The sequence below is a fragment of the Lissotriton helveticus genome, chromosome 4_1, assembly GCF_964261635.1.
Source record: "Lissotriton helveticus chromosome 4_1, aLisHel1.1, whole genome shotgun sequence".
In the NCBI taxonomy this organism is placed as follows: Eukaryota; Metazoa; Chordata; class Amphibia; order Caudata; family Salamandridae; genus Lissotriton; species Lissotriton helveticus.
In genome coordinates this window covers 547,088,235-547,103,104 of record NC_136063.1, presented here as the reverse complement: position 1 = coordinate 547,103,104, position 14,870 = coordinate 547,088,235, and the positions used below count along the sequence as shown (strand labels likewise).

Genomic DNA, 14,870 nt, shown 5'->3' with positions numbered 1-14,870 from the left:
GTCTTATGCCAGATCATTTTTAGGGTGAGGCGATGCTTGTTGGAATGTCAAAAAGTGTCCACCTGTGGGATGTTGAGGGAGGTTACTTCATGATTCATTACGTAACAAGTGTTCCTGATGCCAGGGGGTGTTACACTTCACATCCAGTATGTACCAAGTGTGTGTATTGTCAGGTGTGTCACGCTGTAGTGTACATCAATTAGGTACCAAGTGTCTGTGCTGTCAGGGGGTGTACAATGCTCATCATATGCATTACCTCTGCCTTACTGGAAGTAGCAAAGGTCGGAGGGCCCAAGGCACACTCTGCCCCACTGTTATCTTACAAATCAAACATCTTTACACAGGAGATGGGTAGTGGTCTCGGTTGTCACAACAGATGGCAGTCAAGGTGTGCTACAAATAGGAACGCTTCGAATCACAAATAATGTAATTTAAGTAATGGACTAAAACAAAAGAAGGCTGGAAGAGCAATGTGTAAATGTGTCTTCATGAAAATATATGTCCATCTTCCGTTTCCAGAGATGCTAGCAGACTAGTCACATGAGACTCTCATCCAATCTTGCTTTCTACCCAATATCACGTTGCATTCTGGGCCTTGTGAATGTGCTTTTGTAATTGGAAGTTTAGGCTCTAAATGTCAGCATGCAAAATTTAATCTGAAAGCCAGGACTGTCTGAAAGTGTTACAACCGATATGAGGTCACTTGGCTAGCCATGATAGTATTGTACTAATGTTAGTACAAATATTACCTTCCTGCCCTCAACAATACACAAACAACAACACTCTGCGGTTGCGCAGTCAACTGTAGTTCAAATACTAGTGTAGCCCTTACAAATGGGCGTAGGGGGAGGTCTCTCAGTAAAATGCGCAAGCTGCTAGGCCTTTAGTAGCTCACGACGATTTTCACTGATTAGCAGTAGCTCTCACTACAGAAAAGGTTGGAGACCCCTGCTTTAATTACAGCCTCCAAGCCCTCCAAGTTTTGTCAGACACGCTTTCTCCTAACGCTTTTAAAAAAAAGTACAGCATAGACGCCGGACGCATTTGTAATGCAATAGGTATCGCATTTGCGAGAGTTTAAGCTATTGGCATTGTAAATGACAATGTCTTTTATTTATTAGTTTTAAAAACAACACATAAATAAGAGGCATTGTCATTTTCGATGCCAATAGCTTGAACTCTCATAAAATGCCAGACCTATTGCAGTGCAAATGCTTGTTTCTTGTGCATTAGTTGTGTTAGGATTGTGCTCTTGATTTCTTGTGTGTTAAGTGTACATCACACAGTCGAAGCCTAATGAGCTTAGAGCATGCGACATTTAGTTCATATTAAGTAAACCAATTCTTTAGTTCATATTAAGTAAACCAATTCCGACTCAACTTTTCTCGGCTTTCTTGCAATTTGGTAGCAGAGTGAGCTTTGTGCGTTAGCATGCATTGTTTTGGAAACGGCAAACAACTTTATGAAATGGCCATTGGCTACCTAATTCAGACAACCAAATAATAGTACATGTCTAGCCAATCTTGGCCCTGCAGGAGACATCGACGAGAGACACCTCTGGTGGTGTTTGAATATTAAAATAGCTGCAATGGCAGATTATTGTATGTAATTGAAGGTTTATGCTGATCAAAAGCTATAGAAAAAAATTAGAAATTACGTTCGCCTTAATAAGCACGATTAATAAACAGACATCTTTTATTTCAGATTCAGTACAAGGTCTGTTGTTTACCTACTTTATATGCGTTTCCATACTCTCTCCCATGAAAGTTTGAAGTTCTTGCATTTTTCCTCAAGCAATCTTAGTTAAGGGAGCGGGAACGTTGTTTCTATGGTGAAACCGAACGTATGTATTAAAATATCACACTAAAGAAACTGCACCACTCCAAGATGGCGATTCTGTTAGCATTCAAATATACACCGTGGGGCTAGTAGTACCCTTGCTGCAGGCAAACAGGGCGTCGAAATATTTCAGGGACAGACGCATGTGAGCCTCAGCGACAATGCTTCTTGATGCAGCGGGGGTGGCTCTACGTTGCCGGTTAGGTCGAGTCTATGCTCGGCTGCACACAGGTCGCACGGCTGGGGTAGCGCCAACAGTGGTCAAGCGGGACACTAAAAGAAGTGGTATCGGCCATGCCAGCATACGGGGCACGGGGCACCAAATGCTCTTCCAACTCGGAGCTTTCGCGACGCACCGACAGGTGAGAACCTAATATAATTTATTGAACGAAATCACTGCTACAGTTTTCCAGTCCTTATGTGTGCTTAAAAAACACGGTGCATTCTGGAATTTGTAGTCTCGACTCTGTTATTTAGGAACAATTCAGCTAATGCAATGAATGCATTTCTAAAAAGAAGACTCCGAACTCAATAAGTGCTGTCTCAGTGACAAGGTGTTAAGGGTTTCTGTCAAGTTGTTATTCAAAGGAAAGCAAACTGATTAAGGACTAAAATTTCGAAAGAAGTGAGTTAACATATTTTCCCCTGTGGTTTCCGCTTCAGAGAGCGTCGTGGGGCTAAATGGGCGTGTGGTAGCATTTTTTGCGTTAGGTAGAGCTTAATTTCTTTATGTGAATGGTCAGACCAGCCTCCTGACTCTATTTTCCCCTTGAAACATGTCTCGATGGAGTGTTTTAAAGTTGCCATGGAGTGGTCCTTTTCCGGCAGGAAAAGAACCCGGGGATCACAGCTCTGTATGGTGCCTTAACTTTGACGGTTTCTGTTCTGACATGGTCTAACTTTTAGTCATGTATGTAAGGACATTGGGTAACATAATGACTTGGGATGTCTCTATGTACTGGCTGTGTAGACATGCTGTAGAACAGTGGTTCCCAAACTTTTGACTCCTGAGGACCCCCATTGAGTCACCACTGGAAGCCGGGGACCCCCAAGCAATTTGTAGGATTTAAATTTCAAACATTAAAACAGTAATTCGAAAAAATTAACACACATGCACACACAAAACAAATACTTGAATTACAAATGATTTTAGGGACATATTTACAAGCCCCTATCACCATGGGAACATCACTTTTTGAGATGTTCCAGTGGCGATAGGGGCTTCGCCTTATTTACAAGGCAAAGTTAAGCCACTTAACGTGGGTTAACGGTGCCTTGTAAATAAGACCCCCTTTCACCCAATGCTTAGCGTGAAAGGGGTGGGCAGTGGGTGTTGCGGTGGGCGTTTCCCCGCAACACCCTTTGATTTTGACACTGCCCCCTATTTACTAGGGCAGCGTAAATGGGAGGCAGCGCCAAAAATTAATGCCAGGGAAAACCTGGTCTTAACTTGGCAAATCAAGGTGAAATTCTTAATTTCTCCTAGTTTTTGCAAATGCCTTGGATTGATTATGTTCAGGAATGTGATCATTCCTGCACATCAACAATCTTTAAAAAAAAAAGACATTTTGTAACTTCCATGTGTGCTGCATTAAGCAGCACACATAGAAGTGACAAAACGACATTTCAAAATTGTTTATGTGCAGGAAGGTGGACCTTCCTGTACATAAACAATCTTTCCCGGTTAAGTGTAGCGCCAGCGCAGGGGAAACGCAGAGTTGCACCATATTCTTGTACATATGGTGCAGCCCTGCGTTTCTGAAGTGGCAGAGTGTGTTGTTAAGCCGAGGAGGCTAACGACACTCTCCGCTACTTCTGTTGTATTTTATATGAATTTGCAAGAAAACGAAAAAAGGTTAACGCGAAGGTTGGTGCTGCGTCTCCGTGACTAACTTTTCAATGGTTGGTTTTATTTCGCAGTACGATGCTCCTGCTCCTGCCAGGGCCAGACTGGAAACCCAAAGCAGCCCTGGCAAATGATTTCAGACCAGTTCCCATACTGTGCACACCAAGTGCAGTGAGTGTGCCTGACCAGTACAAAGTGGGCTTTGGGAGGCTCTCCCCCTAAGAAATTTAGGAAAGAATGGTGCAGTCTACAACACATTTATCATTATATATTGAATTGTATTAGCTTTTAAAGAATAGTAAATGAAGACCTGACTATGTATCAGAAAACAAAAATCTTTCTGGGGTTCTTCAATGATTCCCCCACTATCACCCTCCAACAGTGCTTCTCATCTCTCCATAGCCCCTCTGTCACGTGTATTTCATTTTTTTATAGCATCTCTCATACCATTGTAGGATGTCAGAGCAATTTACATCACACACATGTAGAGAGAGTGAATCATACGTGTAAATAAGTGTATAGAAAATGTTACATAAGTCAAAGGGGACTACAAGGTGTAGAATTCACGCCATTCATACTGGTAGGCATTTTTAAAGAGTGCTTGGTCTTTAGAAGCACAAACTCATGATTCAGAGCATAACACAGTGGGTAGCATTGACTTTACCAATAAAAATGCATTTCCACCCAAATAAACCTTTTTAACAGCATCAGGATAATGAAAGACTGGGAAAAAACATAAGTCATGAACTTGTACCTTGCAGTTTGCAAGCAGCTCTCTGATGACAGTCTATATGTCACTGTGCTAGATTATGACTGTCACTTATGAACTGCACTTTAACAAAAGAATCTCTATGACAGAAGCAGTGACCCACTGACCTATGCATATAAAATACTGTTTTTTAAAATGCATGGTACACGTTCTTTGCAGTAGGCATATTAACCCTCTGTGCTACATCAGATAAGTCAAAGCTGCTACTGGACAAAACTCTCATCTCCCTCCAGCAGGGACATTAATCACTGGTGTTATCTTGACACTTTTATTGTTCTTTAAAACTGCTAATTAAACAAGATACTTTGCAGTTCTTTTAAAACTGCTGCCTGCGGACCCCCTGGGAATGTGTCAGGGACCCCTGGGGGTCCGCGGACCACAGTTTGGGAAACACTGCTGTAGAATGGTGAGCGGTGAGGTTGTGACAATGTGAGGATGTATGTAAGGTTGGGGTAACCTATGATGGGAACTTACTGGCACCCTCCTCCCAGGATTTTGATGGGGAAATACTGGCATCCTCCCAGGAGCAAATGAATGAAACTCACCTGATATAGCAGGTTTGCTCAGAAACAGAGTGAAATTTATTTATTCGTACCAAAAGCATGCATCATTGCTAATTAGCAAGGAAAAAGTCAGGGCTCCTGCCTTAGGGGCTCTCAGACTGCTTTCTAGGTGCTATATACATTTAGAAATGCCATGTCGTCAGCGGAACTAGAATAAGGCACCAAGCCAAATAAGGCTAACAGGGATGTGTAACATGGAAATCATAAATGACTAGATATCAGGGGTGTGGAATTTATGAAAATATCTACTTGTCCATGGGGCAGGTTGCTTCATGAATCTACTTGTCCTGTAACAATATCCACTTGTCCCTCTGGTGCCATGTAGTGCCAGCAACACATGGCACCAATCTCATTATGTTGGAGCCCTTATATAGCCTCTCTGATTATGCAGGGCTTATACCATAGTCTTGTTTGAATACTAGCAATCCCTATATGTTGCCACGTTTCCGCAGATATACATACTGGGACTGAAGGTAGTGGCAAGCAATAGATCCAGGGTTGGAATGCCCTTTTGAGTCTGTGCAAACCTACTAACTTGCATATTTTAAGGGTCTTCAACAACTCTTCTCTAATATTTTCCCATACTGAGAAATGTTGGAAATTTACTCCTGACAATGGCAATGGTAAACCTTCCTCCAGAGTTGGGGGGAAAAAGTGGTTGGAGGGAAAATTAACTTGCAAACACTCAGATTTTCGCATTAGCAAATCTATACATGCATATTTGCTCATGCTAAAATGCAGTTCACAAATATTTTCTAGAAGTACAATTTCTTGCCCTACTTCTGTAAATTCTTGTGAATTCACGAGAGACCTATAGCTGCACTTAATGCAAGGGTGCACTTTTGAGACTTTCTTTATTAATTGGGCCCCTAATTTGGTCTGGCTTTAACCATGACCGTTTGTGTTTATTAAAATTCTCTCTGTATTGGCTAGCTTCACTGTGGTGACCGCATTCTGTCTTTTACAAGGAGCATATCGGCACAGAGTAGTTTTGTTCAGTGCCAATACTAATGTGGCAGTGTGTGCTTTTTTGAGAACAAAAACTATTTTTTGCTTTTGCCAATGTTTGTTATAATGGTGAGGGCCTGGTAGCTCTCACATCAATAAGGTTTTACAAAAACCATGCCAAAACAAGTCACGCATTGCCAAAACTAAAAGGCCGACCACCAATTTCAGACCTACTGGCTTTGCCAATGCTTGTTTAATTTTGTTTCCTTATTGAAACTGGTTACACTGATTTTGCAATGTGAATATTTTTGCGAAATACTAGCACGCATCAACACATTTTGCTAAATGATTCTGCTAAGAAAGGGTACCTGAAATTTTACAGTAGTTTAGCCAAATGTTTTTTCCCTACTTTCATTTGTTTAGGAACATTTTATATTGAAAGCAAAGAATCATTAATTTTGCTTTCAAGCTTCTGCAAATATGCGCATCTAATCAGAGCCTTCTGGGAGCATCTTTGAAACAGTGTGTACACATTTTTATACTAGAACCACTGTCAGTAGTGCAGTCAGAACTTAAATTTACTTAGAGCGCTCACCTTAATAATAAAAGCTTTCAATTAATGAATCATAAATACATGTTTGAACAACATTAAATTATGCACACAAACATTAACTTAACTGCAGGCAGTGCCCTTCCCTGACCCTTAATGTGGTACTGCAAACTGGCAGCCAAAGGGTTTGTGCTGCAAGGGGTTGGGCCTACTTGACCCAAGGACAAAATACACATTAAAACTTGTTGCCCTTGACCCCAAACAATATGTCCTGGGCGTCGGGCTATAGGAATTCCACATCCCTGTAGATATGGACAGACCAGAAAGGCTGGCTCGGCATTGTGTAAGCAACTTGCACAACTAGATAAGGAAACTTATGATGATGTCAGGACAAGGAAAGTGACCTCTAAGGCTGATTCAGAATAGCTGCTGGAAGCTTGTCCAGGCAAGGTCAGATAGGAAGCCCTTTGGAGCTCTGGGCCTCATGTTAGTGTGAGTGCATACCTATGAATTTAAATGGATATACATATATATTTTGCAACAATCCTCCCTTTTCGATAGACCTATCCAACATTAGTGTAAAACCAAAATATATGTATATATGAAGGAAACATTAGTTACATATCTTCGGATGGTATTACACATTGTTTGCATAAACTCCATATATTGTCACATAATGCATCCTGATGAGATCATTATTATATCAGCAGGCTGTTGTGATACCGGCAGCATACTCCTAATTAGGTGTCCAACAAATATTGTTTGCTCAATGCAATGCATAAGGCTACAGTGTCACTTAGTCACTCAGTTCCCGGGCAGTTTTGGCAAGTGTCAGTACTTTAAAGACACACAGTGAGCAGTCATCTGCTTCTCCTCCTGGGCCGCAGTCGACTTGTTCAGGGTGGTTTCACGGACCTCCCCTGCGTTGTCCTCTTCAGTCTATTTTTCTGCAGGTGCAGACCATCACCTTTCTTCGAGACTGTGTTGTGTACTTCACTCAATAGCATCAGTAGATGTCGCGTCCCTCTGATACTTTATGATAGGCCACCATGCATCGTAGAAAAGGTCTGGTAGGTCCTCTTCTTGACTTGTGCTGCGCAGCTCCTTTGGTGCCAGATGTTTATCAATTTCTGGTACCGTTGTTATTGTTATTGTTATTGTTATCTGGGTTTTATATCGCTCCAAATCACCGTCGGGTCTCAAGGCGCTTCAGGCGTTAGGGTGCTGCCCTGCATCTTGCCCCCTCAATCCATTCATAGCGTTGGTTCACCGTCTATGGTCCAGTCCACCTAGAACTAAAAGAAACAGCTTTTATTTTTCTCACTATGACCATGGCTCCATAATCGCTTCAGATGTCTTTGCCCCATTGGAAAGCAACATACTGCGTGGGGACACAGGCATCTCATCCTGGTAGGCACACACTCTCTTCATTATAAGGCTCCCATCCTCCTTCTATGTTCATCTGGTGTTGCAGACCATTGTACTTCCTTTACATTAGCTTGCAACAATTGTCTCCGAATGAGCTGTATTTTTGGAATGCTTTGTTCATTAGTCCCATCTGCACTGGCTGTAACATGCTTTCATTTAATGCTGTGTCAGCGATGGCATCACCTTTGGCTAACTTAGTATTAGCTCCTGCGTAGGCTTCACATTTTATTACCGCTATCCTGGTGTATAATAATATTACTTTTAACTAGATCCGTACTAAAGGACCATTTTTAATAAGGCGCCCTGCTTCTGTTATGAATCTGTGATACTTCCACAGGTGGCCACAAATAAGAACTGCAAAGCATAATGTGAGTCAGTGTAAATTATTAACAGTTTTACCCTTGACTAGTATTCATGATTTTGTTACAGCATACAGCTCATCCTATTGGGTAGATGTTCCAAGTGGCAGAGCTGCACTTCAGCTATTGCTATAGCATACCCTGCTCTGTAATCAGTGTCTAACAGTCTGCTGGAGGAAGCATCAGTGTACCACTTATATAGTCGCCGTTTTCTAATGGTGTCTAATTTTGGCGTGGTGCCTATTTCTACAATCTCAACACCAACTTACTCATGGGGTCTTATCTGTTTCTAAGAGAATGGATCTCATCAGAGTAACCTATTGCAAGTAATACTTTTGCCAAATTAACAGGTGGGCATCTTATTACGACATTACAATTAGACAACATGGTGCCATTATAGCCTGTGTACCTTCCAGCAGAAAACGTTGTTGATCCAGACAACAACCATACCAAATGTGGCACCTGGACTATACCTGTATTGTCAAACACAATGATAGCCGTCCTCTCCACCATCACAGCTGCTGACCCCTAATCACTGCAGAAACCAAAGTCCTATAGTTGTGTCCCACAGGCCTTTCTTTTCTAGCTGTTTCAGCACACCATTGGCAGCACCACTTTATTTGCAATGTTTTTTTGCTCTGAAACAGAGATGGAAATGCAGTTTGTAGTCAGGCTGTCCCCATGATGGCGCAGCAGAAAATGTGTCTTTCAATTTCTTGAAACAGTTTGCAAGTTCTTTAGTCATAGCATCTGCATTTATGGACCTATTGGTGGCAGCAGTTCATTATCCCCAGGAAGGACATCATTCCTTTCTTGGTGGGCAGGAGCTGAATGCCCTGAAACAATTTTATTCTGTCAGGTGGCAAGCGGCGTGTACCTTGTAATATCACATAACCCAGGTAAGTCACCTCTTTTTGGCAGCTCTGGCATTTTTACAATGAGGCTTTGTGTCTTCTCTCCTAGAGGTAGTTCAGCAGAGCTACAGTGTCTCCTTCACAAGTTTTCACAGGCCTCAAGTGATGGAGATGTCACAAGGAGGTCATCAGCCTACTGTAAGACGATGCTACCACCTTCCAGGCATAGGTGGTCCAAGTCTCTCTTTACTGCTTGCACATTGACATTGGGACTCAAGTGAACGAAGTGTACTGGGTATCCCAGCATGACGGCAAAGAGGCTTTCACCCTGTGGATGCACTCCACTGCTAAAACCCACTGCGAAGAGAAAAATACTCTGCCTCTACAGGTATAAATAATATAGTACTGGTGTCAGGCGCAACGGGCTCTAAGGGAGCCACAAGTTCATAAGGTAATCACTTTATGGGGACAGCATGTTTCCACCACCCTCTCTTTTTAAATGTTTTATTTATTTATTTTAAATATCACTTTATGATGAGGGTATTTTTCCAAACCTCTCCATCCCCTAGATCTATAACCTTATTGTTAGTTATATGTACATCCATCCATTTACTTTGCATATGCAAGAAACTGAAGCCTAACAGCATCATTCATCATCTCTCTACACATCCACGCGCGCTCTACAGGGTTTGCGTACAACAGAGAATCCTTACTGAAGCTGCAAGCAGTAAGTGCCCTGTTCTAACCTATCCTTAGGTATTTGTGAGTACATTTTATTTATTAAAAGAAAAATGTATATACTGCTGCAAAAAATTATATTTATTTATATCAAAATTGCGAAATGTATCCCTTTATCTCCCACGTTTGTTGAAACATTGCCACCTTAGTGGCAACATGAGATTCTCCTTGGGCATGCCTGATATCTTCATCCTGAAACACTGTGCAACAATAAAACTGATACCATACTCTTATCTACTCTCTGGTATCTACGCTGCACCCCTTAATAATGTTATTCAGTGGGGTTAAGCCTGCCCTGCATATCTCCTACAAAGGTATTATTTCTCAAGAAAACAGTGCTATCCCCATCTGCTCCTAAATGAATATGCAATATTTCCTTTAGCTAATGGCACCTAAAACAGATCTTTGTTGTCCAATCTAGTTCCAGGAAGGCTAAATCAAGGCCATAATTTCATTGTAACATCTAGGTAAAGTCTTCCATTTATTAAATGTAGTTCAATTACTAATGACAATCTCCTGAATACTATTAACATGAATTGAGCATTAATTTGACCCAAATTTTCCTAGGCTCATGATAGCCTCAGACATCATCAGAGCCAAGTTTATTTTAACATTCTCATAAATGAGCAATTTTTTAAATGCTCTGAGCTTATTTGTAAATTACATGTAGTGTTTTATCCTTCAATGTTAGAATCAGAAATTTTAATTAATAGAAAGGAATCGGTTGATTAAACTACTCTTCAACATTACAAGCTTCCATAGTGTAATGTAGAAATCACATACTGTCACAGTGGCTCCCTGCGTGGAAATTGCACGTTCAGTAGGGCAGGTCAGTTCTAAAAACAGACCTTGGCCTCTAACCCTTAAACCTGTTGTCCCCTGTCTGAGAAAAGGCTATGCCATGCGGTTTTTCCAAGTCAAAGCAACTCTGGAGAATCACAGCTGAAAGGCAGTCCTGTTTCGTGCCTGTGAGCTAATAATTTAAAGTTATGATGCACTTTTATTCTTTATTATTTATTTATGTATTGTGCACTGTGCGTTCTAGCACGTAAAAAATTGGCTCAAAATTTCAGTTTTCAGAATGCCATAATTTGCTCAGAACTAGTGCATTAAGGCGAGCAATGTAATTCTCATGTCTGTACGGCTACTCTTTGCATACATTTGTAGGTGCATTTCAGACTGCAGCCAGTAGGCCATATTATGAATCATATTTTAAGGTTGTCCCTAAGGTTCAGAACTATTGTCATTGCTAGAGAAACTTAATATTCACCCTTTTAATTTGGTGCAAAAACATATTTTAACCAGTTGGAAATAGAAATCTTAATGTGCACATTGAAATGTGAACATATACTTTGCACAGGATAATTTCCAACAGTGCTAAATATGATTACATTTTCACAATAGTGGTATTAGACATTATAAGGATCATAATTATGCAAAAACGATTTTAGTGCAATAACTTTTGATAATTTTTTACATGTCAGTTTTGAATTCATAATCACTAACCCTTTTGTTTCTACATATGAAAAGCAAGCCTCATTCCTTTCATTTTGTCTTTAAATGCATTTATTTATAACCCCTACAAAGCTTCTTTTAAAACTAGGGACCATATGTATGAACACATTTTCCCGTAGACACAGAATGGGTAAAACCCTTTGATACATCTGGCCCTAAGCACAGAAGCTTTAATAAAACATAGAAAGTTATTTTACACTTTTGGAAATAAGGCATTATTTACCATTTAGAAATAAGTAATTATTTACAATGAGATCCACAAATGTGCTTCTGAGGAAAGAAAGTCCTGACTGTCATCCTTTTTTCTTTTATCCAAAATAATCAACTTATTTCAAACTTTCAAGACTATTTGTCTTCAAGGCATGTGATTGTATGTGCTATTTGATACTAATTTCAAACCTAGTTGCCATGATCTTTGCTTGGTCGGCCCGGTCTATTTATCTAGCTGTGTTTTATGACCGGCAGGTGTCACCCCTCCACACTTCCCAGGAGAGAAAGCAGCAGCTGGTGCTGGGAGTCAGCTCTGTTCATTCTATTAAAACCCAGGCATTTCACGCCAGTCAAAATCTATCGTTTTCATTTTCGCATTTTACCCATACAGCAGCCACCAATTACTCATACAATGTGAATGCTTTAAATATTTAATATCATGTTTCTAAGGAGAGTGATGTAACATTTTGCACAGGAGCCTTTTTGAAACTCTAGGCCTTTGTGCACATTTTACTGCTACTTTGATTTTTTTCTGAGAGGCCTACTCTTTTCCTATTTAGTGCCCTTTTCCTAGGAAAAGTTAGTTTTAACATTACCATGTTACAATAAGACTTTATTATTAGGATGAGCACTGAAAGTAAATGTTGTAAGCTCTGACTGCACTACTGACGGTTGTTCCAGTATAAATTTTTACACACGTTTTCAAAGTTTAGTAATATGAGGCTATGTATAATGCTCCCAGAATCCTCTCTTATTATATGCAAATATTTGTAGACACTTGAAAGCAAGTGTGATGATTCTTTGCTTTCAAAATAAAACGTTCACGATAAATGCAAGCAGGAAAAAAACCAATGCTCTAAACTACTGTAATATTTTAGGTACCATATCTTTGCAGCATTATTTAGTAACATGTTGATGTATGCTAGTATTCCCCAAAAATATTCATAATGGAAAATCAATTTAACAAGTTTAAAGACAATTACAGAAAACAAAAATAAACAAGCATTGGCAAAGCCAGTAGGTCTGAAATAAGAGGTCAGTCTTTTTTGTAAAACCATATCAGTGTTGGAGCTGCTGGGCTCTCACCGTTCTAACAATCATTGGCAAAAGCAAAAATTATTTTTGGGTCTCAAAGTACACATTGCCACAGGAGTTCTGGGCACTGTACAAAACTACTTTATGTGTTCTGGGCACTGTACAAAACTACTTTGTGTGTCAATATGCTCCTTGTGAAAGAGCAGAATACTGTCAATCACAGTGATGCCAGCTGATAGAGAGCGAGAGAGTGACAGGCAGAATTTTAATATACACAAAAGGTCATGGCTAACGCCAGGCCTAATTAGAGGCCCAAATATTAAATAAAGTCTCAAAAGGTAATGCATGGTATATATATCCTTGCATATATACGGTTTTCTTGAGTTCACAAGAATTTACAGTGGTAGGCCAAGAAATAGTACTCCTAGAAAATATTTGTGAACTGCATTTTTCCATGAGCAGATTTGCATTTGTAGATTTGCTCATGTGAAAATCTGAATGTTTCCAAGTTCACTTTTCCTCCAACCACTTTTTTCCTAACACTGGAAGAAATTTTACGTCTGCCACTGTCGAGAGTAAATTTCCAACCTTTCTCATTATGAGAAAAAATTTAGAGAAGAATTGGTGAAAACCCTTAAAACATGCAAGTTAGTATTTTTGCACAGACTCAAAAGGGCCTTCCACCCTGGAACTATTGCTAACCACTAACTTCAGCCCCAGTATGTAGACCTGCAGAAACATGGCAACATAAGGGAATTGCTAATATTCAATCCCTACTATGGTAGGCGCCCTGGCATAATCAGAGATGCTATATCAGAATTCTTATATAAGGAGATTGCTGCCATAATTTCTCACAGCATTGCATGGCACAAAAGGGACAAGTGGATTTTGTTACAGGACAAGTAAGTACATGAAGCAACCTGCCCATGTGGCAATGTAATGCTTGAAGCGTCACACATCTATACTTTGTTACTGCTTCACTGTCCATAGTAGAGTACAGCCACTTAACATATTTGATATAATTCATATTCTTACCTTCATTTGAATTTTTCACTCCTGACTGTTTTTTTAACCACTTTCTAGTGAGCTTTCCATGATTTTCATTTGAGATCCGGTCTTGTGAAATTTGCTTTTTACTCACAATGTGCGCTTACACCCTGAAAGATAAATTCAAAAGGTCTCCTACAATGGAAAAGTTGTTAGGTAGTGGATAGAATGAGTTAAAAAGAGGGAAATCAACAGTTATGGACCAGCCAGAGACATCCTTCTCTCATGCACTAACACGCTCCATTTTTTATATAAATCAAAGAAACATTTCAAGGAAACATAGAGGTCCAGTACTGGATATTAATGCCCTATTCAAATGCAGTCATTCATCCATGACATAACTACGCATATTCCAAAATCATTTCCCTGTGTTTGAGGCAATCTGCCAATCAGAAGCTCCACTCACTATATTCTGGGAGGGTTTCTTTTCGTGAGTAAAATCAATACCCCATCCTAGCACAGGTTCTCCTGCAATGGATTTTTATAAAACCCCCAAGGGTCTAGCCATTTGTCAATATTTATTGACATAAAGTAACTTAGTTACTTATCAGTCACCTGTTTCACTACTTCTTATATGTGTAGGTACACATAAATTATTCTCTAACCCAGGCTCTCCTGCAGTGTATGCCACGTATCAGTTAGTGTATTGATACAAAGAATATTTTAAAAACATTCTCTACAGTCCCCTGTCTATTTTAAATGCCAGTCAATGCCCTTTTATTAATACTGTGTGTTAAATACGCATTTGAAAGACTCAAAGGTCACTTGCAGCAAGGCAAGTTAGGTATTTAGCTTACATCTCACTTACTAACTAGTGACATCACAGTCCTCCAATATCCCACTTTCTGACACCATTTTGATGGGGAAATACTGGCACCCTCCCAGGAGCAAATGAATGAAACTCACCAGACATAGCAGGTTTGCTCAGAAACAGAGCGAAATTCATTTATTGGTACCAAAAAGCATGCATCCTTGCTAATTAGCAAGGAAGAAGTCAGATCTCCTGCCTTAGGGGCTCTCAGACCGCTTCTTCCCAGAGTGACAGGTTTCTAGGTGCTATATACATTTAGAAATGCCATGTCAGCAGAACTAGAATAAGGCACCAAGCCAAATAAGGCTAACCGGGATGTGTGAGTAGTGTGCGACCCCACCCCCATTTGTAGGGATGT

General features: G+C 40.2%; 1 protein-coding gene across 1 annotated transcript in view; it reads left to right on the top strand.

Moving 5' to 3' along the window:
- The first annotated feature begins 1,878 nt into the window (after positions 1-1,878).
- TMEM70 (transmembrane protein 70) overlaps positions 1,879-14,870 on the top strand; it is an 88,906-nt gene continuing 75,914 nt past the window's right edge. Inside the window, exon 1 of the mRNA XM_078687133.1 lies at positions 1,879-2,201. Within this exon, the coding sequence (XP_078543259.1) occupies positions 2,001-2,201 (201 nt within the window). The 5' untranslated portion in view covers positions 1,879-2,000. The remainder of the gene's footprint in view (positions 2,202-14,870) is intronic.